Source organism: Vanacampus margaritifer, chromosome 14 (assembly GCF_051991255.1).
Source record: "Vanacampus margaritifer isolate UIUO_Vmar chromosome 14, RoL_Vmar_1.0, whole genome shotgun sequence".
In the NCBI taxonomy this organism is placed as follows: Eukaryota; Metazoa; Chordata; class Actinopteri; order Syngnathiformes; family Syngnathidae; genus Vanacampus; species Vanacampus margaritifer.
The window spans coordinates 425,233-448,512 of record NC_135445.1 but is presented as its reverse complement, the minus strand read 5'-3'; the positions used below and the strand labels follow the sequence as shown (position 1 = coordinate 448,512).

Sequence of the window (23,280 nt, the reverse complement as noted above, 5' to 3'; positions counted from 1 at the left end):
AGCCTGGGAATGATTCATGTTACTCTAAAAATGAACTGATACTAGACACTCTTTTTTTTAAACTAAGTGAAACTATATTTTAAATAACTATAATATAGCAAAAATGTGCTTTGTTTAATTTCCTTGTCAAATCATTTTTCTTTCTATTCTACACAGCTGTCAATCCATCATATTTTAACCTTGCAAAAAACTAAGACTAAATCTAATTTAAAACAAGTAAAACATTTATGAAAAAACTAACAATCCCGTTCTGAAAACTAAATATGAAATGTGTACTGTATGTGGTGGCAGATTTGGTTATTACTATGAAAATGCTCTAGTCAGAAAAGCACCTTGAGAATAATTAAAAAATAAAGACCTTTTTAAATCAGCTGCACGTCGCTTGCAGAGCGGACGTCCTCGCGCTTCCTGTACTGAAGCAGAACAGAACTTGCCTTCGACTGCAGCGCCCTCTAGTGTGAGAAGACGCAAACTTCATTTCCTCCAACCATCCAGGGACAGACAGACGGACTGGCCGCCGGTCACCTGTGGACAAACAAATGAGTGGTTGCCAATCAATCACATCTAAACAAGCAGACAGTCACGATCATCATACCTGAGGACAATTTGGAGTCTTCAACGTGGGAGGCGAAAAAGCCACAGTCGAGATTCAAACCCAGAACCTCAGACTGCGATGCTCACGTAAACACTAGGCCAGTATGCCGCCTCACTTCAACCAATTTGAACATTTAACCAAGCCATCAAGGATGTCGTTCTTCACCCACTGGGACAAAAATAACAATCATTTTTTTAAAAAGACAAGACAAGTGGATTGACTTAAGTTAGAAATATTTAATTTGTTGCTTGCAGTTAAGGGAAATGGTTTCGTCCCTTCCTCGTCCTGGTTGGACATGACAGCGTTTTGATCCGAAAAAGGAAGGAAAAAAAACCGACAACTGTGCAATAATAAGTTCAAGTGGTGGTGACCCCCCCCCCCCCCCTCACAGATGAAACACGTGAAAGGTGATTGATCAATCGTGCCAAGAACACAAATGTCAAGTTTAAAATCTCTCAGTGAATCACAACAAATGCGTTTGACGTAAACATTCAGGAACAAGTGGAGTACAGTGAACCCCCAAAAGACAGCAAACGAAATCCCACAACCCCCCCAAAAAATGTTTCCAATCACCAATAGATGCCACAAGATGGCAGCAGAGAACTACTTTAGCATAAATAAAGTTCCTCGACCTACTTCAACATGCACGAAGTTTTTGTTTGTTTTTAAAGCAAGTCACTCCGCCACAAGATGGCGGCAGGCAATTGCACAACATCCGGCCACCGTCAGTTCATTGGGTCACGTCGCAGTAACAGAAAAGAGAAGGTAGCGGTTGTGTTCACCGCGGTTTCCTTTTTCGCTCCTCTAAATTTCTCATTTCAAAGCAAGTGAGTGCTTAGAAATAAATATTGCCAATTAAATCAAAGCTTCAAATCACGGCAAAACTGGGCCAAGCAGTACAAGTGCACAACTTTCTATACTTGGTGAAGAAAAAGGGGAGGCTAACGGCTAGCACGCTAGCCAAAAGGGTTCAACTATTTTCCGAGTTTCTAAATATGAAGGTAATTGCTGGAAATGCAAAATGGCAAACTATGTAGTAGTGACGTGGAGATATTCAGTACAGTATTGTTGTTTTTTGGGGTGTGGCTAAAATGGTGCCCGGTGACGCATTTGGCCCCCACAAATGACAACTCAAGGACTTGAGCGTCTTCAAAGTTGTTAGCTTGCAAGCTAGCGCCTCTCATCAGTACGTGAAAGACCCGCAGTAACCCATATGGATGGCGCCAAAACCAGGGGGGGGGGGGGGGGGTTTGGCATCATTGAATAACGTGGTAAGTTTCATCTTTTAACATAATCGGTATCATTTTAAAATGTGAAATTGATCAGGTGAAAATGTGCTAAATGTGGCTTCCATATTCAGCAAAACTAAATGAAGCCTTTTCTTCTGCTGGATCCTTTAGTGTCCTATAAATCAAAGTTCATAGTTATTAATACTGTAAAACATCAAATGAATAATAATAATAAGGCAAAGTCTTTCAAATGATTTAAGGGCTCTGCCAGTAACCTCAACAAAATACTTCTATGTCGAATGCCGATTCCAAATTTGTCACATTTGAACGCATGTTGATTTTTCTGTCGTGGCAGCCAAATGCTGCCGTAGGATAAAGACGGACAACGACCGTCAACACACAACTGGCATGAATAATTATTGTTTTGGTGAATGGATTGGCTAAATGGGGGGGGGGGGCGAAATGCTATGTTCTTAAAAAACAAACACATACACAAATAAAGTATGTGGGGGTTCACTGTATGCCCAAAGACGAGATCGTCTCGTAATGCTACGTAGTTTTGGAGGCAAAAGTCATCGTGACACAAAAAGAGTTGACGTGACAAAGTTGGGAGGCTCCAAAGGCAAAGTGGATCCCGCTCGTATTTGCATATGCGGAGGTTCAATGCGTGCACGACAGTCAATTGTGTCGCTTGGATGCACAGGATGGAGCGGCAAAGTGGACGTCGGCAAAGTGGACGTCGGCGAGGGCCGAGCGGTGGCCGGGACTCGAACCCTGGCCACGCGGGAGCCAGTGCCGCCGTCAACACCTGAGATAGAGCCAGAAAATCCACCGACGACTGCGCGCCGAGTCCGGCCGGCCGTTCATTCACTTCCCAAAAAAGACAAACGACAACAAACAAACAATCCAAGTGTGCGGAGTCTCAGTCGCTTTTTTTCACACTGTCCTGCTTGTTGTGCACCTTCTGGTGGACCACTTTTAACGTGGTCAGGAAGTTGCCCAGGAACAGGACCAGGAACGTCAGGGCCAGCATGAACACCTGAAAAGACAACACCTTTGAAACCGGCGCTAAAGTTTCAGAAAGTTCAAGTCCATCCCATCAGCGCGGCTTTGAGTGGCCACAATTGAGGGCCTGCAACAAAAAAGTCACACGCCCTCAATTGAACAGGAAGTCGGACATTTTGGTTCAAAAGGATTTGGGGCCGAACCACATGAGTGCTCACTCAAAAGTTACGAAAAAATATCCCCGAGTCACTTCATCTCATTGATGTGGAATTTGGTGGACACGCCTCATCGTGTTAAAAAAAAAAAAACTCTTTCAGGACCTCTGCTTGAATGACAAATGACAGCAAATTGTTTACCATAAGAAGAAAAATGAAAACATCAATTGTGTGTGAACGGGAAGCAGGAACGTCGAAAAGGAGCCTCACCTGCCACTCCTTGCAGTCGTCGCGTCCCGCCAAGCCAAACAAGCTGACCGAATTATACAGCTGCCAAAACTGAGAGAAGAAAGAAGGCGGAATGGACGCGTCACGTGACGATGCAAAAAGACAACAAAAAGGCAACAACTCACATGGCCAAAAAAAAGGAAGGGCAGAAGGAAGGTGAGGCCTCGCCACATCCACGACTGAAATCCCTCTACAGAGAAAAGCAAAACAAAATGTCAGCAGTGGCCTCATTCTGACGCCATTTTTGTTTGTGTTTGTGTTTGCGCTCACCCACTGTGAGGTCCAGCTGATTGCGCTCCCCCAACGCGCGCAGCCTGTACAAGCAGCCGCTCTGATAGTAGTACTGAAGGAACTGCACGAAACCTGCAACGCGACCAATCACGCCCGCCTCATCAGTGCCTCCACTTGCAAAGTCACATTCACTCAACTGGTTGATACCAAAAGTCACGACGCTAAGTAAGTAAGTAAGTGAGTAAGTAAGTAAGTGAGTAAGTAAGTAAGTAAGTAAGTAAGTAAGTGAGTGAGTAAGTAAGTGAGTAAGTAAGTAAGTAAGTAAGTAAGTAAGTAAGTAAGTAAGTAAGTGAGTAAGTAAGTAAGTGAGTAAGTAAGTGAGTAAGTAAGTAAGTAAGTAAGTGAGTAAGTAAGTAAGTGAGTAAGTAAGTAAGTGAGTAAGTAAGTAAGTAAGTAAGTAAGTAAGTAAGTGAGTAAGTAAGTAAGTAAGTAAGTAAGTAAGTAAGTAAGTAAGTAAGTAAGTAAGTAAGTAAGTAAGTAAGTGAGTAAGTAAGTAAGTAAGTAAGTAAGTAAGTAAGTAAGTAAGTGAGTAAGTAAGTGAGTAAGTAAGTAAGTAAGTAAGTAAGTGAGTAAGTAAGTAAGTAAGTAAGTAAGTAAGTAAGTAAGTGAGTAAGTAAGTAAGTAAGTAAGTGAGTAAGTAAGTAAGTGAGTAAGTAAGTAAGTAAGTAAGTAAGTAAGTGAGTAAGTGAGTAAGTGAGTGACAGTTGTAGCCAACACAACACTTGTGATTAGGACTAAAACATTCGAAAAGAGACCGCCAAGAAATCAACACATTTGGTGCTCTGGCTCCCCCTAGTGGCGTGCCAAGTACACTGCAGTTGCATTAACACAACTTGCTTTTTTTTCATTTTTTTTTTAAAGCTCATTTTGAAGCTTTTATTTAGGTCCAAATGTATTTTTACTCATCTTTTACACACAAGGCATTTGAATGGAATCAAGACTGATGATTTTTCCTGAAAATGTGTCGTTTTTGCTTCCAACATTTTTCATTTATTCCTGCAAATGTACATTTGATTTTCTTATTGAACTTTATTGTCACTCATATAATGACGTCTCTTACTTTAAATGACATTTAGATTTGGAGTTTTTTCTGGGAAAAAAAGTCGCACTCGCACTGCGTGTGTTTTGTGCTTTCACACTAAAACCACAACAGGGAGGACATCGTACGTCTTTGAATCATTAACGCAGTTAGCAAAAAACAAAAAAACTTACTCTGGTAGATGGAGAAGGCCAGGAACTGACTTCGGAACCTCTGATACATGGGCCCCTCGGGCCTGCCGCCAAGAAAATGACATCAGCACAAAGTCAAGTTCACGTGCACAAGTTCACGTGCACAAGTCACCCGACGTCATCGTTTGCCAGGAAGTCTCAATTTGAATTGACTAAGAAATGAATTGACATTAAAAGAGTACAAGCTAAACAAAAAAAATGCCTCCGTATGCAATGAGCGTCAAGGTACTCACCAGGTGAGCATGACGCCGGACAGGAAGGTGGACACGTAATGGTGCGAAACCCACCAGCCTTTGATCCTGACACACAAAAGCCAAAGTTGCTGACGCTGCAACCAGCATCCAGTCACGTGACCTTTGAACCCACCTGGAGCCGTTGGTCATGAGGATGCTTTCCCTTATCGTCAACGTGCAATAATACCACACCAGCAGGAAGTTGAAGATTTCATCGGTCACGCTGTCGGCGGCGGCGTTGACAACAACAAGAAAACAAAACAAATTTGATTTGATTTGAGACTAAACAACAATCGGACATTTTATTTCACTTTTCTAAATATTTGATGTCCCCAGAAATGTTAAAGCCAGACATGACACATCCTGATATAGCCTTTAAAATGACTTGACATTAATGTCAATGTTCTGCTTTTCTCATTTCTAGTTTGTGTTCGTAAAATGGCCACAAGAGGGCGACTGACATCGTGAGCGCCAACAACTTGAAATCAGGTACTCGCCTCATGCCTCATTTTTTGGGTGGGCAATCTCATTATTTTTGTTTTAGCTTGTAAAAGAACAAAAACAAAGAGTTGGCAAAAATCCACATGACATTTTGTTGATGCTGAAGTATCATCCGATACGTTTAAGATTTGAAAAATCCTTTTGTGTGTTCATAGGATGAGCCGCCGGCGCCGGCGTCCCGTTTGGGTGGGATTTCATCCACATTGTTTTGTCCCAATGTTACGCAGGTGCCGTCCGTCCCGTCAATCACGCGCTTGTTGAGATGATCAAGGGGATTCAAGGGTTCAAATTCACATTTGTGGTCTCATTGGCACCTCATAACCGCAACTACTTCCTGCTTTTGTGTCTAAGAATCTAAGAACAGCATCGAGCGTCATCTCGACCACGGCGAGCCTTTCTCATTTTGAAAATGTGCTCTTCAAAGTGTACGCATTTGAAAATCCAACATGGCCGCCAAATGGCGTGGCACTCACCGATAGTTGAGGACGAAGAGGCACGTGATGGCTCCCAACATGAGGATGATGGTCATGTACAGCTTGAACTTCTCGTACTCGTCCTTGTAGGCGAACCTGCGCGCGCAAAAAGACGATTACGCCGGGCCCAGATCTGCACCCGAGCCGGACGAGCGGCGCTCGTACTTGGCCTGGTTGCTGAGGAGCGTCACGTTCACGTTGCCCAGCACCAAATTCAGGTACAATCTGACACACAAAAAACAACACTTGAGTGACTGGATGGTTGTTACCTCCACCAAGGAACATTTCAAGGCAGACGGACGGATTAAAAAGACACATTTGGCTTGATGGGACGCGCGTGAAATGACATCAGCCTGCCAGATGACACGTGACATTTTGCGGAGGACGAATGCGGACACATTTGGAAGGCACGGACCCGTTTTTCTTTGGTAAATACGCTTCCATGTCAAAGAAGACGTTCTCTTTCTCTTTGATTTGGTTTTGGATGTCCGCCACTTCTTGCATCTGTTTTTCGTCGCAGTCTCGCACGCATCTGCGACAAAAGCCAGAAAAGAAAAAGCAGACACAAATTGAGAGACGAGACTTTCATTCACCTGCTCAACAAATGTTTTTGTTTTTTTTCATACTTGCTTAAGGTGCGTTGGAGGTCTTTGAGACATTTCCTTTGCTTTCCGATGGCGTCGCTGCACGAGCTCTGAAGATTTGTCAGCTCCTCCAGCTTTTGCCTGTAAAGTTTGTGAGTTTCCTGAAATTGTACACAAAGCACATGAAATATAGAAATACGCTTTTGTCGCAGGCCACACTGTCGTTATGAAAGCATAAAAATATTGGATCACTTCCTCGCAACAAAACGATAGAAAACGACTTTAGAAATCACAAGTCAAGAACGCTTTGTTCAACTCTAAGTTACTTGAATCACTTTTTTGTGTCCGACTTGCTCAATTTGCTTTTGCAGACCACATCAAAGGATGTGGCGGCCCAGAACTGGCACCCGAGCCTTGAATTTGACACCTGTGATTTACAGTCTTCATTGAAGGCACCGTGTCATTTGGGCTGGAATACGCGGATTCGAACCCACGAGGGCTCGGCTGCGATGCAGACGTGCTAACCGCTAAGCGCGCCGTACCGTTCGGTGAAACCGTTTAAAAAGCCGAATCGTTTCGTGCTTTCCATGCAGGGAATATGAAAAGGCGCGTCTCGATATCGCTTACATTTCCATTGTGAGTGTGAAATGAGAGGCTAACAGTTAGCGTTGTTGTGTTGTTATTGTTAGCATGCAAAGTGCACTTGCTGACAATTAGCGGGCTAACGCCAGCTCGTTTGCGATTGCAAATGGTGCATTCAAGGACCGTGGAATAATTCGCGCTCAGGAAGGAAACGAATAGATGACCACAAAACTTAAAATGGAAATGAAAAAGCACCCGCACAGTCCGCTACAAACACTAACAATCGAGCAGAATTCCGTTGTGTCGCGTGCTTGGATTAGCACAGGAGGCTCATTTTAGAAAAAGACCACAAACGTTTTCGCTTCGGTGTTGCAAGTGACGGCCATTAAGTCGACAAACAGCCGGCGGTGATTCGAGCCCATTTCCACGCGACAACTCTCTTCAAAGTTGCTTTTAATGCGAATGAATGGCGAGCACCGGCTGGGAACAAGTCGGCACCTCCGGCACCACTACAGTCGCTAGCCGTCAGTGTCATCCGCCGCACGGCGGAGCGGAGCGCCTTCGAGTTCGACCTCAGCAAACAATTCAAATAAGACACCTGCAGTTGTTGATATTCCTCGTCGATTTCCTGCCAGTCCGCCTGGAACTTGAACTTGCCTATGGACATGGCGGCAGTGTGCAGTAAAGCGGATGAGGAGCAGGGAGAAGGAGGAGGGGGGTGGGGGGGGAGAGGATGGGGAGGGGGGGTTGGGGGGGGGCGACAAAAAAGGAAAAAGCTCCACATCGGATGACTGTCCACTCGAGAGCGCGTCCATTGGGCCGCACTGCGCAGGCGCATCACGCCATACAACGGGTACGGTTTGCGCATGCGCACAAATTCGTGTCGCAGTCATAAAAAAAAAAAACTCACCTGAAAATAAAATCGCGACTAAAACACACAACTCGACTTAACATGTATCTATATACATATTTTTAAACGGTCAAAATAATTTAAAAGGAAGAAAGAAAAAAAAAAACGATTCTGTTGCTTCTGTTGCTAGGTTACCAGGAATGTCCTGTCGGGTCCAAACAAGCTTGCAGTGATTTTGCAGGGAGAAAAAGTCCATCAACGGAATAAGGTACAATTTGTTGGTGTTGTTTTGTTTTGGGGGGGGGGGGGCGCTGCTGTAGATGGCATGGTACACTAGTGGTTAGCACGTCTGCCTTCCATTACTAAAGTTCTGGGTTCACATCTGTGGAGTTTGTACGCGCTTTGCACACTCGAGAGGGCAAAAAAAAAAAAAAAAAAAACTTCTTTCGAGGTTTACTGATTATTTTTACTTTAAACATTAAAGTTAAACTTGCACTTCCAATTAAGTATTGGTCAAATCTGTTGTCAGTTTTATGTTTAACAAGTTGGTCAGCATCTCTCGAATGTAACTAATAAAGTAACATGTAATGTAAAATTAGTAACTTTTAAAATCAAGTCATCAATAAATGACTTTTAAAAAAGTTTCTTTGTAATTAAAAATGATATAAAGACAACTTTTTTGTCAAATGATTTGTATTTATTTTAAATTTAATATTTAATTCTTTATTAATATCATATATATTTATATTATATACAGTTGAAGCCAGAAGTGTACATACACTGCAAAAACACACATTTCATTTTTTTGTCTCACTGTCTGAAGTCGAGTCAGACTAAAACGTCGCCTTCTTCAGGTCATCAGGATCACCAAAGTTATTTTATTTGCTTAAATGCCAGAATCTCCAGAATATGAAGTCAACGAAGTCAAGTTGTGTTGACGGTCACGCATGAGGTGGCAGCATCATGTGGGGCTGCTTTGCTGCACCAAGAACGGGAGCGCTTCATAAAGCGGACGGCGTCGTGAAGAAAGAGGAGACATTAAGGCGACGTCTCAAAACATCAGCCGGGAAGACTCGAGCGCAAAAAAGATCTTGGACGACCCGAAGCGGACTCACAACATTTTGAAAAAGTGAAAACAAAGTCAATGTCTTGGCGAGGCCATCACAAAACCCTCATGTGACCCTCAGCCAAACGCTGTGGGCGGATCTGAGAAGGCGGGACTCGCCTACAAAAGTTCTGTCTTTGGAAGGTCACACAAAACGTTTGATTCGACTCGGAAAGGAAATTCTCATCAATACCAAGAAAATGGATGCAAACTTTTGAAGAAAATACTTTCAAATTCAGAACATTTACAACAATATCAAATCCTTTAAAAAGTCTTTGTTTGTTGAACCTCTTGACGTTTGTGAACATCCCGAGCAGCTTCCAGGTTGACCGTCCCGCTATTTGGTGGCGGTCCAGTTTATGAGAGGATTTAGTTGCGATGTGGTCCGGGTCAGAGCAATCCGGCCTGCTGGCACATTCCATAGAAGTGTCCCTGCTGCTGGAGGAGCCGCGCGGGGGCGTCCGCCTCCACGATGGCGCCGCGCTCCATCACCAGGATCCTGCGTGGCGGGACCACAGTCAAAATGGAGGCGGGACCACAGTCAAAATGGAGGCGGGACCACAGTCAAAATGGAGGCGGGACCACAGTCAAAATGGAGGCGGGACCACAGTCAAAATGGAGGCGGGACCACAGTCAAAATGGAGGCTCCGCACTCGAGCAACAATCGGTTTCAAACGTTTCCAATCACATGAAAGAACTCAAGTGGCCTCGATGCCGCCATTTTGGAGGGCGAGCTTACGCGTCGCGTCACGTCAAACATTTTCTTGCGAATCGTGTTGGATGCCCCGCCCCCTCCCCCGCCCCCGCCTACAATATCAAATCGTCACATTCATGCAAACCTGTCGCAGTCCATGACGGTGTTGAGTCGGTGCGCGATGGTGAGGACGGTGCAGTGCTTGAAGTGAGTCCGGAGGGTGGACTGGATCAGGTGGTCCATCTCCAGGTCCACCGCGGCCGTGGCTTCGTCCAGGAGCAGGATTTTGCTCTTCCTCAGCAGCGCTCTCGCTAAGCACAGCAGCTGACGTTGGCCCACACTGAACACGCACACACGCGCACACACACGACTTCGTTTCAAGACTTTTTTTGGGGGGTTTGAAATGAAACTTCAGACCACCTTAACGTTCCTAAATTTCTCGCATTCATACACACGTCATGAAAAAGTGGGGAGTGTGACCTTTGACCTGCTCCGTATGTAAAGTGCCCTTGAGACGACTTCTGCCGAGATTGAAATCAATTCAATTTGGTAAAAAGATGACTTTACTTAACGTGAATTCAGCATCATAAAATCCACGGTTGGAAAGATTTGTTGTTTTGAAAGATGTGCAGGAACGTCATTTTTTGCCTGCCGTGCGCGCGACGTGGGCGGAGTTACCTGAGGTTCTCGCCCCCTTCGCAGCATTGGTGCTGCAGTCGGTCGGGCAGCGCCCGCACGAAGCCGCTGAGGTGAGCCAGTTCCAGCGCCCGCCACAGCTCCTGGTCCGAACAGACGTCAAACGGGTCCAGGTTCATCCGGAGGGAGCCGGAAAACAGCACTGGATCCTGGGGGGTCAAAGGTCAGCCGTCACCACACCCAACCTGCACGTCTGTCTGGACGAGCCCCCGTCTGGCATTTGTCTTCATCTCAACAGGGAAGACGATTTCAGATGCGAGCACGACCAATGAACAAATCTGCTCGTATCTCAAGGCGCAGCTGAAGCCAAAATCTCAACTTGGTGTTCTTTGGTGGCAAATAAAAAGTTGTTGGTGTGATAGAAAATTAGGACAATTTTGCAAATATTGATTGTAGCATTTATTTACAAGCTTGAATTTAAAAAGTAGGCAGCTAAAATGTCATGCTAACTTTTTAAAAACATTTTTTTTTATTACCTACAATTAAAAAGTAGGCCCAACTGAATCGGCATGAGAATGTTTTTAAAATTGACATAAAATATAGATTTTTTTAACTACAACCAAAAGTCAAAAAGATTGAACAACTGCTCTGTTCTTTTATTTGATTCGTTATTACTCAAATTAAAATGGACCAATTTGTTGTTTATCATAAACTTGACTTACTTTAGTCGGCCTAAAAAAAATTGCCACCGAATGTTCAACCTTTGAACTTTTGCCGCAGGTTGAATGTTGCCATTCCAAGTCCAGTTTCCCGTTTGAGCGCCGTCAAAATGGAGGCCGGCCCGACTCACCTGCGGGATGATGGTGATCCTGGAGCGGAGGTCAGCGAGGCCCACGTGCGCGATGTCCACGTCGTCCATGCGGATGCGCCCGCCGGACGCTTCCAGGATCCGGAAAAGCGCCAAAGCCAAGGACGACTTTCCCGCTCCCGTCCTGCCGACGATCCCCACCTAGCAGTGTTAGCGTTAGCGTTAGCGTTAGCGTTAGCGCTAGCGCCGGGACCACCCTTGTTTCGTTCAGCCGAGCAATTGGACAAAATGGCCGTCGCGTCGCGTACGGCCCGCGGGCCAGAACCGGATTTGCACGTGAACGCTGACGTTGATAGTGCGACGGCGTCACACTTTTGGACAAATCAAGCGCTTTGACGTCACCTTCTCTTTGTCTCGGATGTCGACGGAGATCCCCTTCAAGGCCCAGTCCAGACCTTTGCGATACTGCAGCCCGTAGTCCTCGAAGCGGATACTTCCCGTTGCGGGCCAATCGGGCGGCAGGTGGGCGTCGCCCGTCAGCCGAGACGCCTGAAGAGACGCGAGGCGGTCGGGAAAAGCCGCAAATGGTGCCGACGGAGCAAGCAAACCTCTTTGGGCGTGTCGGCGTACTCCTTGACCCGCTCCACCGACACGATGTTGTTCTCCACGTCGGTCCAGGATCGAACCATCCAGCTCAGGATGGCCGTCACCTGCGGCACAAGCGCGCGGTCACCGTCTCTTGGGGACAAAATGGCTGCCAACATGGCAAGTTCATCAAAGGGGACAAAATTGAATTCTAAAAGGAAATGCAAAAACATTCATAGAAATGCAAATTTAAAACTGTAGATATTGATTACGAAAGAAAGAAAAAAGTGGACTTGAGTTTTTTGGGGCGAGCGGACACAACGTTGTGTCCGAGAAAGCGCGCTGGCGTCAGTCGCGTGATTGGAAATGCTTTCGAACCTGCAGCGAGTGGGACAGCGCCAAACCCACGACGCCCGGACTGAGCCGGTCCCGACTTTGCACCGACAGGATGGCGGCGGCCAGAACCAGAAGATTGCCCAGAAACTCCAGATTGACGGCGAGCCATCTGAGAGCAAAGCACAGAACGCGTTCGCAGCCTGAAAGCATGAAAACATGAAAACATGACAACATGAAAACATGAAAACATGACACGGGCGCCCTCGCCGTCTTTCAGTTGAGGCGGACGGAAGAAAAAAAAAGTCCGGTCATGCTGGTAACACGTTACTAAGTAACGAAGTGCATTCATTGGCTTACCAAGCAAACGCGTTCGTCCGAACGTCGCCACTAAGCCAACGCGTTACTGTTTGCAATCAAGTCATCAGGATGTGCTCGCTTTTCACGCTCTGTTATTTTGATCAATATCAGGAGTGTCAAAAGGAGTGACTTCGTTTGGAGTTGATTTCAAGTTCCTTTCACAACACCTGGAAAGCATTTACTGCGGGAATTCCAGTCGCAACGCGGCAGACGCGTCCATGTCAACATTTTGCAGTCACAATGTTGGCGGAGACTGAAGTTGGATTTGGGGAAAAATTCATTCCACATTAAAGATGAGATCGCTCTTAATATGAAAAGAAAAAAAGCACTGAGCTGTCACCAACGTCTTACAAATGCAACGATGCCGTCTAGTGGTCGGAAACGGCACAGGACATCTTTTGAATATGAACGATATGAAATGAAATGACAGAAAGACGAAGCCACATTTGGAAGTGTGACGGCGTTCGGCCAGCGCACCTGGTAGCCACAAATCGGGGGAAATACGCTTCCTGGTTCTTGTCGATGCGTCGATGGGCCTGCCGCACAAAACGTTCCTGCTGTCGGAAGGCCCGGATGACGCCGACGCCCTGCACCGTCTCGTTGAAGTGGCTGTAGATGGGCGAGCGGCTGACCGCCTCCAGACGGCGCAGCTGGCACGACGCCGCCACGTAGAAGCTCTGCAAAGCCACACCGTGAAAAGGCCGCCACGCCCGCCGCGGCGCAGACCCGCACGCAGACCTGTATGAAGACGTAGAGGGCGGCGAGCGGGAGCAGCGCCAGGCCGCTGATGGGCGTGGCCACCACAACGATGACGCAGACTTCCAGCAGCTTGAAAACGTACGCCAGCAGCATCTTCAGGCCTTCCGGGATCATGCAGTCGATGGCGTCCATCTCCTTGGAGAAGCGGTTGAGGAGGTTCCCGCTGGGCGTGGCCTCGAAGAAGGACATGGGCGAGCGCAGCACGTCGGCCAGAAGGTCGGCGTGAAGCTGCCGCGAGGCCACGATGCCGCCCAGCGCCACCGCCAGAGTCGCTCCGAACATGGCCGCACCTCCACAGACACGGCAACAAAAACATTGTTTTTAAAAGCCCGCCCCCGCCGCAGCGTGTGCGTGACGGCGGACAAACGAGCTCGCTGGAGACAAACGCCGGCAAGCTTTTGACGTTCTCCAACTGCCATTTGACACCCGAGGACATTCTTTTTGTCTACTGCGTATTTCAAAATTCAAAAAACAAAACAACATAAAAACAAAAATGCTTTTTAAAAACGAGTCCCCAACTACATTTTATCTTTACAAAATAAACGATAGCGGAAACGTCCTTTGTTTTCGTCTCGGATCATTCGTTGGACACACGATTCGATCGTCGGATTGCAAATTGCAAAAACACGCACTTGAGAGTAACTGGAAGGACGCGACTTGCCGCTCGGTCTGCGGCGCCGACGTCAAGCGGCAAGTCGCTTTGTCCCCGGCGGCAAAGAGCCAAATGAGACCTTGGGTCAAACCCAGCGCGCCGAAGACGCCGAGCCGGAGCGCGTGGTCCATCTGGGTGCCGTTGACGGGTCGCTCGTCGGCCCACAGGCTGAGCCAGCAGCTGTACGCTAACGAGGCGGCCTGCTGGAAGGCGCACAGGAAGACGATGGTCGTGATGAAGGTCAGGCCCACGGTTCCGAAGTAGTCGGCGTACACGCGCAGCTTCACCTGCCGACACAAGACGCAGGTTCGTCAACGCCGGCGTCCGGCCCGCGGGCCGCCTCTAAGCCGGCTTAAAGCGCGTGAGACGCATCGAGGACGTGGCCAGCCTCGAACCCAAGGCCGCCGCGTCCCAAAATGCGCGACTCGAAACGAGCGACTCACCCTCCCAACGCGAGCCGTGTCCGGACGCGTGACTTTGCCCCAAGAACCCGAAGGCGAGTCTTCGTGGAGGCCCGCCAACTGAACGCTGGCGCCGCCGCTCATGTCGCAGCTGGAAGCGGGTCGCGATGCCGTCAACAACATTGACATTTAAAAATGAAATTCAAATAAAAGCCGGCGAGGGTTTGTGAAGGTCGCCAATGCCAGTTTGTTGGCGGGGTTCGTTCAAAGTCGCAAACGTTCACCAGACGTTGGTCAACAGTTTCAATGGTTTTTCTCTCCGACATTTGGCGACCTCGAACGAACCGCGGCAACGCGTCGACATCCGCGAGAGTCGCCGCGAGGACGCAAACGTTTTGACGTCACCTGATGAGCTGCTCCTGCGAAAGGTCGATGGAGAAGTCGGTGAAGCTCAGGCGGGACAACGACTTCCTGCTGACTGCAATCGCAAAAACAAAAACAAACATTTTTCACCAACGTCAACTTGGCGGATCTTTCCTTGCGCGTCGCCGTCCTTGGTCGATACCGCGTTTGGGGGCGGAGCTTTCCCGGGGCTGCGTTGCGCTAAAGTTGTGGATGAGTTTGGCAAACGCTCCCTCGCGCTCCAACAGTTGCGAGTACGAGCCCATCTCGGACACGCGGGCGTCCTCCATCACCAGCACCAAGTCGGCTCGGGACGCCAGGCCCAGACTGTGCGTGACCAGAACGCGCGTCTGAGCACAACAAAAGCAAAGACATCACAACTGCCGGCCCGCGCCGCCACCGCCGTCGTCTTCTCCACCTTGTTCTTCAGAAGTCCTTGCGGCCCGATGACTCGGTCGAAGATGTGCCGGCCCACCTGCGCGTCCACGGCCGACAGCGGGTCGTCCAGCAGGTACACGTCCGACTTCCTGTGAACGGCCCGAGCCAAGCTGATTCTCTGCTTCTGACCGCCGGACAAGTTCAGGCCCTGCGGACGGGAAACGCCGTCATCGGCCGTCCGCGCCACTCGCAAAAAGGAACATTTCAACGGGTGCGACTGACGCGCCTGCTCGGATGAAGACAAAACTTGTCACGATATGGAAACGGAACATCTGGAGAATGAGACCAAAAGGGTCCCAATGGAGGGCCGGATTCCTGCAGGCTTTGGATGCTTCCCTTCTCCAACACAGCTGAAATAGGATCGTCAGCAAGCTCCGCGTTTGGGAAACACGTGACTTGCGGCGAGCGAGAAAGCCAGAAGGAGAAAATAGTAGAAAGTGGAGCCCCTCAATCGAGACCACCGGGAGGCAATCGTGGAAGAAATCCAGACGACGACGACGACGACGGCGGCGAAGAAAAGGGACGAAATGGAGCAGATACGACGACTTCAAATGGTGGCGGACAAACACGAGGAACGGACGGTGAATTGTTGAGAAACGTCACTCGCTCGCTTCGTTTGTATTTGCCACACAACAAAGCGTGCGTTCCAAAAGAGAAGCGAAAGCGGCAGATTCGCACCTTCTCCCCAATCTCGGTGGCGTCGCCCGCCGGGAGCACTTCCAGATCCGGCAACATGGCGCAGGCCTCCAGAACGCGGTGGTACCAGCTCTCCTTGCGCTCCAGGCCGAACAAAATGTTCTCCTCCACGGTGGCGTTTTGAATCCAGGCCTGCTGGGGGACGTACGCCACCGAACCCTGCGCACGCAAACGCCACAAACGCCGTCGCTCCAACGCTCACATTTGCCAACGACGACAACAAAAGGTCAAATCATCGGCTTCCGGTCTGGAAGATTTGAGTTGGCAAACTCACTCTGACCGAGACGGAGCCCCGCCTCCTCGCCGTCTCTCCCAAGATGGCCGACAGCAGCGAGGACTTCCCCGATCCCACGTGGCCGACCACGGCCACCAGCGCGCCGCTCCTCACCTTCGGAAAGATTCACACGTCGCCGGGTTGGCTCATTTTGCAGGTGAAGGTTAAGCGCGACGCGCGTCTCGAACGCGTCCGTCGCGCGTTCGACAAAAGGTCGACTCGGCAAGAGACGCAAAAGTCAAAATAGAGGACGGCGGTGGTGCACGTCGCCATATTGAAGAGAACGTTTGACAGTTCGCTTAAATGGTTTCAACCGTGTCAAATTTGTAAGAATGCCGCAAAGTGAAGGTTGGAGTGATGGAACTGGAAGTGCAAGTGGAAGGCAAGCAAACAGAAGCGAGTTCCAGAAAGGAAAAGGATTTTGTTGTCGGTGCTCGTCGTGCGCAACGTTGCCTTCACATGCGGCGGTGAGTCGCGCAGACGCAGACGAATGTGCTCGTTGCTGCCATGACGCCTTCTTGTGACTGCCTCAAGTCGTGTCTTAGTGAAAATCTTTCACAGGTTGCAAAATGGCATCGCGAAATTGAAGTTTTTTGTTTCTGGCGTTTCCAAAACGTTCAAGGTTGTCACCGCTGCAAGCATGCGGCAGGGACATCTCAAGGCTAACCAGGAAGCTAACGCTACATTAGCATGGCTAGATTGCAAATGAAGGAAAACGAACCGTGACGAGCAGACTGATAAGAAAGCAAACCCAAAACGGCTCCCGTCTCTCGTCTACGATTTCAATTTGCAAAAAGAAAGCATTGCCACCTTCAAGTTGATCCCTTGCAAGCACGGTGCGCCGTCGTGGGACCAAGCGAAGTGGCCATCTTGGATCACAACCGCGTCGCCATCTGAAGAGGACAAAAAGTGCTTTGTGAGTCGGCGAGGGCCGATGACGAGCGGCGGCGGCGAATGTACCGTCGGAAAAGGGAAGTTTTTCCACGTGGTCCGACTTGAGCTCATCTTGGCACAGGAAGTTCCCCAAACGGCGCAGAGAAACAAAAGCCTGATTGGGCCCACGCGGTCAGGAAGGACCGAGTTGGGGCGGGACAAGACCAGGACGCGTTCGTGGACTTGCCTGCAAGGTGGTGCTGATGGCGAAAGGAAGTTGACTCAAAGGCGTTTTCAGGATGTTGATGAGCGCCACCGACACGAAGATCTTCTGCGCGTCCAGAACGTTGCGCTCGTCCATCAGCACGTAAACGGCGAACACGGCAAACGCCACCTGCGGCCAGAAAAGACGAGACGCGTCGACGTTGCTTCAACGAACATCAACGCAAACTAAAAATGGGGTCGCGAGGTCAGCGTCGTTGTCAACGGAGGGTCGCGCCGAAGGCTGCAATTGCGTTCGGCTCCGTTTTGGAACGCAAACGGGCCAGAATATTCGCTCAGCTGCGGACATTTCTCAACTTTGTGGGGAAGATGGACGGACGGACGGCGCTGCCGGTTGCTCGCAACGTGATCGTGCAGCAGAATTCAAGAGGTCCAAAATGTGTGTCGCAAAAGTGTGGCAGTAGAACGCGCGCGTCGTCATCGGCCCGTCAACGTCATCTGAAGTCCAGGCAGGTCAGCAAATACGAGGCAGCGCGGCGGGCGGCGTGCGGCGGGCTTGCAATTCTTGGACTGGTGAGGAGTCGTCATTCCAAAAGGAGGCTCCGAACGTTCGCTGGAAGAAAAGAAGCTCACCAGGAAGGAGGACGAGTTGAAGGACGCCAGCGAGACCGAGTAGAGGACTTGCGACTTCTTCAGGGCGGCCAGCTCGCCATCTCGCAGCACGCCAACGCGACGCAAGAAGGCGTCCTCCCAGCCGTAGAATTTGAGGATCTTCACGCCGCTCACGATCTCGTTCATCAGCTTGATGCGAGCGTCCATCACGTCCAGCTGCACTTCCTGAAAGAAAGCGTTGGCGCTGGGAGGGCGTCGCCGCGCTCGAAACGACGCCCCCGCCGACGCCGACCTCACCTGCAGCTTGCTCCTCAGCTTGGCGATGAGTCCGTTCAGAGGGAAGATCAGGACGACGGCGCCGATGCCGGCCAACGCCGACAAACCCAGCAGCTGCCGGTCAAGCGGCAACTCGTCAATAACCGGCGTTTTTCCCAAAAAGGCGTTTTGTCTTACGTTGGACAGGAAGTAAAAGCACAGCGCGATCTCGATGGGCGCCGCCCACAAACTGTTGACGTAAACCACAAAGTCCATCATCTTCTGCGTGTCCACGGAAATCAGGTTGACCATTTCTCCGACCGTGCACTGACGGCGAGCGGCGCTGCTCATCACCAGGCACTGCAACGACACAAACACGCTTTGGCTGCTTTGCCAACATCAGGGGTGGCAAAGGCAGGTCCACAAAGGCGAAGGCCTGCCACATTTTGGCTTTAGCCCCTTGTGCCAACTAGCGAGCGAGCTCGATCCCGAGCACCGGGAGCGAGCATGCGGGTGTGCGCCGCGTCCTCTCAATCGAGGCGGCGGCGGCGACGACGGCGGCGGCGACGCTGACCTTCCTGTAGACGAGCGCCATGACGGCGCTCTTGAGACGCATTCCCAGCGTGAAGCTTCGGTACATGAACTGATGGTTGAGCAGCGACTGCAGGCAAGACAGCAGGAAGAGCAGGACGGCGAACAGGAAGCCCTTCCAGGCGGCCGCGTCCTCGTCCCGCATGAAGCCCAGCAGGAGGCTGCGGGCGCACAACTAGCGTTAGCGTTAGCGACGCCATCCATCGCCCGCCCCCTCCATGGCAGGGTTGAATTCCAGACGTTCTGGCGACCAACCTGAGCACCTGCGGGACGGCAAACATGAAGGCGTCGTGCAAGAGCAGACACAAGGTCCCCGTCAGGAAGTAGGGTCCGAAGCTCCGCCCCAAAGCGCACAGCAACAAGGAAATGTGGCTCCGCCTTCTCTGGGGCTTGCTCAGCAGCCGGCTTTTCTCCGATGACGCCGACGACCTCGACGTCCTGCGTGCGTCCCGTCAAGCCCAGACGAGGAATTCGGGATCAAACGAGGATGTCATTCGAAAAAAAAGTGTGATTGGTCGCCCGAATGGTGGATTGATTTGATAGCAACAAAAAAACATGCTTTATATCATGTGACATTTTTTAGACGTTTTTGCATTCAAAAGTAGCCGACATCGCAAAACACGTTAAAAAGTCGGCTGATGACTTTTATTACTTCTTCTTTTTTGTGTGATATTTTTCTCACATTGAAATAAAACCTGCAACATCCCAGCGCCGACCCGTCGATTGACGCGTGGCACTTTTTGGGCTTTTTTCCCTCAACACGACTCAAAAATGGATTGAAGAGTTTTTTTCTCACCGCTGCGGCGCCCGTTTTGGCGTCCAGGCGGCTTCCAGCTCGCTCATGATCCGCTCCGACGTGTCCTGGTCCCGCAGCGGCCACAAGTCGGCTGCCTCCAGGGGGCGCCGGAAGCCTCGAATCACCAGACTGCGGCACGAAAGGTCACAAAAGGTCACATTCAGATCAGGGCCAAAACATTCTGCAGCTTCAAATCAACGTTGCGGTCCGGCAGAATTTGAAAACGGCAAAAACGTGCTTTCGGTTGCTCAGTAGATTTTTCGTTTTTAGATGTTTGTAAGTCGAGTTCAGGTTTACATCTTGTTTTGTTGAAGTCGTCTTTTGCTGCATCGTTGCCATAATTGCACTTAATGACGGACGGAATTCTGCTTACAACTCATCTTGCATTCGGTTTTTGTTTTTTTCACTAGCTGACCAAAATCCGCCGGCGTCTGAACGAGCGAAATGTCTTTCTCGGCTCATTTATTTTGATTTGGGAGGTCTGGAAATTCATGGCCAACACGCCTGAAATTGTTTTGCAAATGTTGACGGCTTGAAAGTGTTGAAAAGGAGTTGAGACTTGAGACGCAAGAGCGGTCGCCGCTCGACTGCCGGACAGACGAGCGTCGCCTCTCCCGCGGCAATCGCGGCGGACTTTCGTACCCGCTGAACCAAAAGAAGAAGAAGTTGGAAAGGAAGGAGGCGTCTTCTTCGGGACACGCGTTCTGAAAGCAGCCAGACCAACAAAAGCGCCGACGTGAGTGGCGAGCTGACGAAAAAGAAATACAGCTCAACAGCGGTGTCTTTTCACTACCTCAACGCGGCGGGCGCCGATTGGTCGCCGGTCCGAGAAGCCGCTCAGCACCACTTGGATGACTTGAAGGGAAAAAGTGATGAAAAAGGCCACAAAACGGACGCCGTCCGACCAAAAGCCCTGAAAGGGAAAGCGCGTGTTAGCATGAGCAAACAAAAAATCCAAGCCCCGCCCCCAAAAAAACAAAAACAAAGGTAAGATGGGGGTGTCTCAACCCTGGGAAAACCAAATGGGTCCATTTTGACTTGAGAGCGTGTGGAGAAGGTTTGAGGTCCATTTTTGTTGGCCGTGTCGCGTTCCGCGACGCCTGCTTGCAAGCAAAACGGTTGGGTGGGGCGAGCGAACGGCGCCAACGTGCCGCCACGTGCCCGCCAGAATTGGCAGCCACGTGGCAAGCGCACGCAAAGGTTTTCGCAGAGCCGCGTGAAATGAAAAAGAATTGTCCTTCAAGTGATTTTTGGAAGCTGACCAACAGGGAAGCCGCCGGTGTCAAAAGGTCATCGCGTCATGCCTGTTGCTATGGATACGGCCACGCCCAGTTGCCAACGCAAAACAAAAACAACCAGGAAGTGGATTGGAAACAAGCACGCGCAGCGCGTGATCTTTGGAAGAGCCGTTAGCTTGATGCTAACAAGCAAAGGAATAGCCGACAGCCGCGCTAACAAAGTTGTCATGGATCCTGTTTTTGTCTCCACGCGTCGACCTGCTCGGTGTGCAAAATCCTCCGTTCGCACCTGAAGGAGGATCTGCAGACGCACCCGAAGGAGGATCTGCAGACGCACCCGAAGGAGGATCTGCAGACGCACCCGAAGGAGGATCTGCAGACGCACCTGAAGGAGGATCTGCTCCACGGCCCCCTTGAGAGGAAGGACGGCGCAAAGAAGCAGAAGACACCAGAAGAGGAAGAGCGGGACGGACGAGCGGCTGCCTTTCCTCCTCTCCACGTGGACGACGACCACGGCCAGAACCTGCCGGCCACAACACATTTGCAAAACCCGCGTGCGCGCAACGGCGGCGGCGGCGGCCGTACGAGCGTGAGCGATCGGACGAGCGGGCCGAGCAGGAAGACGGCGTGACTGCGGAGGTCGTCCTTCTTCTTCACCAGCAGGTAGAAAATCTCCAGGAGGCTCAACGAAGCCAAGCTCAAACTCAGCAGCTGCGAAAACACGACACAAACATTCAAAAGGTCAAAGTTGACACTCCGACACTCGCCCGGGGGGACTTCGGAGGACTTTGAAACCCGGTCAACGTTATTAAAAGCCTTTTTGGTTTTCTTACACAATCGCCCACTGATTTTCTTTTTCTCATAAAAAAAAAGAGAAAAAAGCGGATGGCTTTTATAAGTGAGATGCATTTTCATGATGTGCGTTTTTTTTCTCTCTCAGTTCATTTCAATGCCGGTAAAATTACAAAGCGATTTGCATAAAGCTCCGTCCGCCGGCAATGTTTGCACTCAAATTGGAATAGAAAACGTGCGAATGTGAAAAACGCAGACATGTGTGACGCCTCCGCATTCAAAGCAGGCGGCCATCTTACCGTCTTGGCGCAGCACAGCAAGGAGAGCGGGAGGGGCCGGCGCGGGGGCCGCAGATGCAAGTAAAGCAGGTAAAGGGGGCAGCAGGTCCACAGGAAGACGCACGGCAGGCAAACCAGGACGGTGAGTTGGAAGCAGCGCGTCAGCTCGGGCTTGCTGGTGTGCCACGTCGCGTTCCAGTCCTGAGCGCAGACGCGGCGCCGGTCAGGAACAAAATGGAAACCAAAAACGTCAATTTAATCGTTTGCCAGCAGGTGGCGGCAAAATGCAGTCACGCAGACAAACAGACAGAAGAGTTTCACATCTGCTGCAAATGACTCAGCACGTCTTTTTGTTTTTAGGGCAAAGGTTCAAGAATGCACGACAGTCGATATTGTCGGTCTATGCACTGTTCGCGTTGAAATATCAGTTGGCTAAATTGCTAGCTCCTGCTCAATAAATGCTACTTTTGTTAGCTCGTCTATGGCACTTTTCATTGATTGTTGCCATGAAGCTCGTAAACTTTGGATGCTTGCGACGTTTAACAACTCGAAGCTTTTTCGAACAGTTCTCTCATTTTTTGGTGTGGAAAATTGAAGTGCGCGTTCACTACATTTAAAGGAAGTTCAATACGGCAAACAAGTTGCATTTCACATCCCATCTTTCATTTATCGCCTCGTGACCCGCATCCCAAAACTTGCATTGGACCGGACTCACCCACAAAGGATCCAAACCGGCGAGTCGACACAAATCCTCCATGGCTGTCGGGTCGTCGCAACGGATTTTGGAAGAATCCGTCGCAGCTTCGGCGCCGCTTTTCAGCGCTCGTCCTTTGTCACGCCGTCGTGACAAATAACATGCGTGTGTCATGCATGTGACACACGCACGTGCGCACGCGCAGCTTTTGACCTGCTGTCATGTCTTCAGCGTGCTCAGGCAAACGCAAACCAGGCGTTACTTTGGCGCCATCTTGTGGCATCTTTTGTCAGCCAACTCTTTTAAAGTCAATCGTTGGCTTTCGTTTCAGATAAAGAAATGCTTTGACAGCATCTTCAGAAATTCTGGTGTCAAGTGAGCTGAAAAAGTGCTTGGACGCCACGTGGACATAACGGTCAGAACTATGTCCAAAGACACAAAAGTAGTGACTTTTTGGTGTCAAGGAGCCATGTTGAAAGGATTCCGGTAAATAAATAAATAATGCTGTGAAGTGAGCCGAGTTATTGGGACAAAACTAGTGCTTTGTCCCCATCTTGGTACCAAGAAACCACATTGAAGTTTGGATAAAAATAGTGCTTTGCTGCCATCTTGTGGCATAAAGACAATCGTAAACCTTTGGGATGGCGTGTGGTCAAAAACGGTGGGACGTCACTTGGAGGCAACTGAAGACTTTAGAGTCTGCGACCGCTCCCGTTCAAGTCACATGACTTCCTAGCAAGCTCACGTTGGGCCGAGCTGAGCTTCGTCGT

At 49.7% G+C, this 23,280-nt stretch overlaps 2 protein-coding genes and 2 long non-coding RNA genes across 20 annotated transcripts; 2 read left to right on the top strand and 2 right to left on the bottom strand.

Moving 5' to 3' along the window:
- Positions 1-811: 811 nt before the first annotated feature.
- On the bottom strand, positions 812-7,902 carry tmem120b (transmembrane protein 120B). Of its 4 annotated transcripts, none has more exons than XM_077586149.1 (12): positions 7,765-7,902; positions 6,627-6,745; positions 6,416-6,532; positions 6,166-6,225; positions 6,001-6,096; positions 5,160-5,249; positions 5,027-5,092; positions 4,776-4,837; positions 3,543-3,635; positions 3,398-3,462; positions 3,255-3,323; positions 812-2,863 (listed from the first exon to the last, which is right to left on the bottom strand). In XM_077586149.1, the coding sequence occupies exons 1-12, from the start codon at positions 7,831-7,833 to the stop codon at positions 2,747-2,749; spliced, it is 1,023 nt and encodes a 340-aa protein (XP_077442275.1). In that variant the 5' UTR covers positions 7,834-7,902; the 3' UTR covers positions 812-2,746. The 4 variants fall into 4 exon arrangements, with proteins under 4 accessions (XP_077442275.1, XP_077442277.1, XP_077442276.1 ...); XM_077586151.1 differs by having other exon boundaries at positions 6,627-6,725; positions 7,765-7,895; XM_077586150.1 differs by lacking the exon at positions 7,765-7,902 and adding an exon at positions 7,521-7,603 and having other exon boundaries at positions 6,627-6,725.
- On the top strand, positions 1,839-6,484 carry LOC144064019 (uncharacterized). Of its 2 annotated transcripts, none has more exons than XR_013296685.1 (3): positions 1,839-1,866; positions 5,451-5,515; positions 5,683-6,484. It is a non-coding gene; the product is annotated as an uncharacterized LOC144064019 (long non-coding RNA). The 2 variants fall into 2 exon arrangements; XR_013296686.1 differs by lacking the exon at positions 1,839-1,866 and adding an exon at positions 2,768-3,728.
- Positions 6,615-13,855, top strand: LOC144064020 (uncharacterized). Its single transcript, XR_013296687.1, has 3 exons — positions 6,615-6,736; positions 8,207-8,284; positions 11,232-13,855. It is a non-coding gene; the product is annotated as an uncharacterized LOC144064020 (long non-coding RNA).
- On the bottom strand, positions 8,692-23,187 carry LOC144064014 (multidrug resistance-associated protein 1-like). 13 transcript variants are annotated; one of them, XM_077586146.1, is made up of 31 exons: positions 22,532-23,187; positions 21,838-22,017; positions 21,332-21,457; positions 21,132-21,269; positions 20,302-20,421; positions 20,151-20,212; positions 19,509-19,637; positions 18,968-19,150; positions 18,696-18,873; positions 18,320-18,481; positions 18,164-18,256; positions 17,888-18,091; positions 17,280-17,426; positions 17,120-17,207; positions 16,970-17,052; positions 16,160-16,273; positions 15,868-16,044; positions 15,170-15,337; positions 14,915-15,101; positions 14,755-14,827; positions 14,392-14,500; positions 14,028-14,235; positions 13,276-13,586; positions 13,015-13,214; positions 12,223-12,349; positions 11,868-11,969; positions 11,662-11,808; positions 11,302-11,460; positions 10,494-10,660; positions 9,961-10,155; positions 8,692-9,620 (listed from the first exon to the last, which is right to left on the bottom strand). In XM_077586146.1, the coding sequence occupies exons 1-31, from the start codon at positions 22,682-22,684 to the stop codon at positions 9,512-9,514; spliced, it is 4,599 nt and encodes a 1,532-aa protein (XP_077442272.1). In that variant the 5' UTR covers positions 22,685-23,187; the 3' UTR covers positions 8,692-9,511. The 13 variants fall into 13 exon arrangements, 11 of the variants coding, with proteins under 11 accessions (XP_077442272.1, XP_077442271.1, XP_077442268.1 ...); XM_077586145.1 differs by having other exon boundaries at positions 18,164-18,481; XM_077586142.1 differs by having other exon boundaries at positions 11,868-12,055; positions 13,015-13,586.
- Positions 23,188-23,280: the final 93 nt, after the last annotated feature.

What these genes read in the sequence shown, in the direction of transcription:
- tmem120b (XM_077586149.1), bottom strand. Translation starts at nt 7,833, where the DNA reads ATGTCCATAGGCAAGTTCAAGTTCCAGGCGGACTGGCAGGAAATCGAC. An exon ending in TCAGCTGGACCTCACAGTGG is followed by an intron (nt 3,463 to 3,542) that starts GTGAGCGCAAAC and finishes TTTTCTCTGTAG; the next exon opens with AGGGATTTCAGTCGTGGATG. An exon ending in ACGACTGCAAGGAGTGGCAG is followed by an intron (nt 2,864 to 3,254) that starts GTGAGGCTCCTT and finishes TTGTCTTTTCAG; the next exon opens with GTGTTCATGCTGGCCCTGAC.
- LOC144064014 (XM_077586135.1), bottom strand. Translation starts at nt 22,684, where the DNA reads ATGACACACGCATGTTATTTGTCACGACGGCGTGACAAAGGACGAGCG. An exon ending in AAGGACTTCTGAAGAACAAG is followed by an intron (nt 15,102 to 15,169) that starts GTGGAGAAGACG and finishes TGTTGTGCTCAG; the next exon opens with ACGCGCGTTCTGGTCACGCA. An exon ending in GAAGGGGGCGAGAACCTCAG is followed by an intron (nt 10,156 to 10,493) that starts GTAACTCCGCCC and finishes GTGCGTGTTCAG; the next exon opens with TGTGGGCCAACGTCAGCTGC.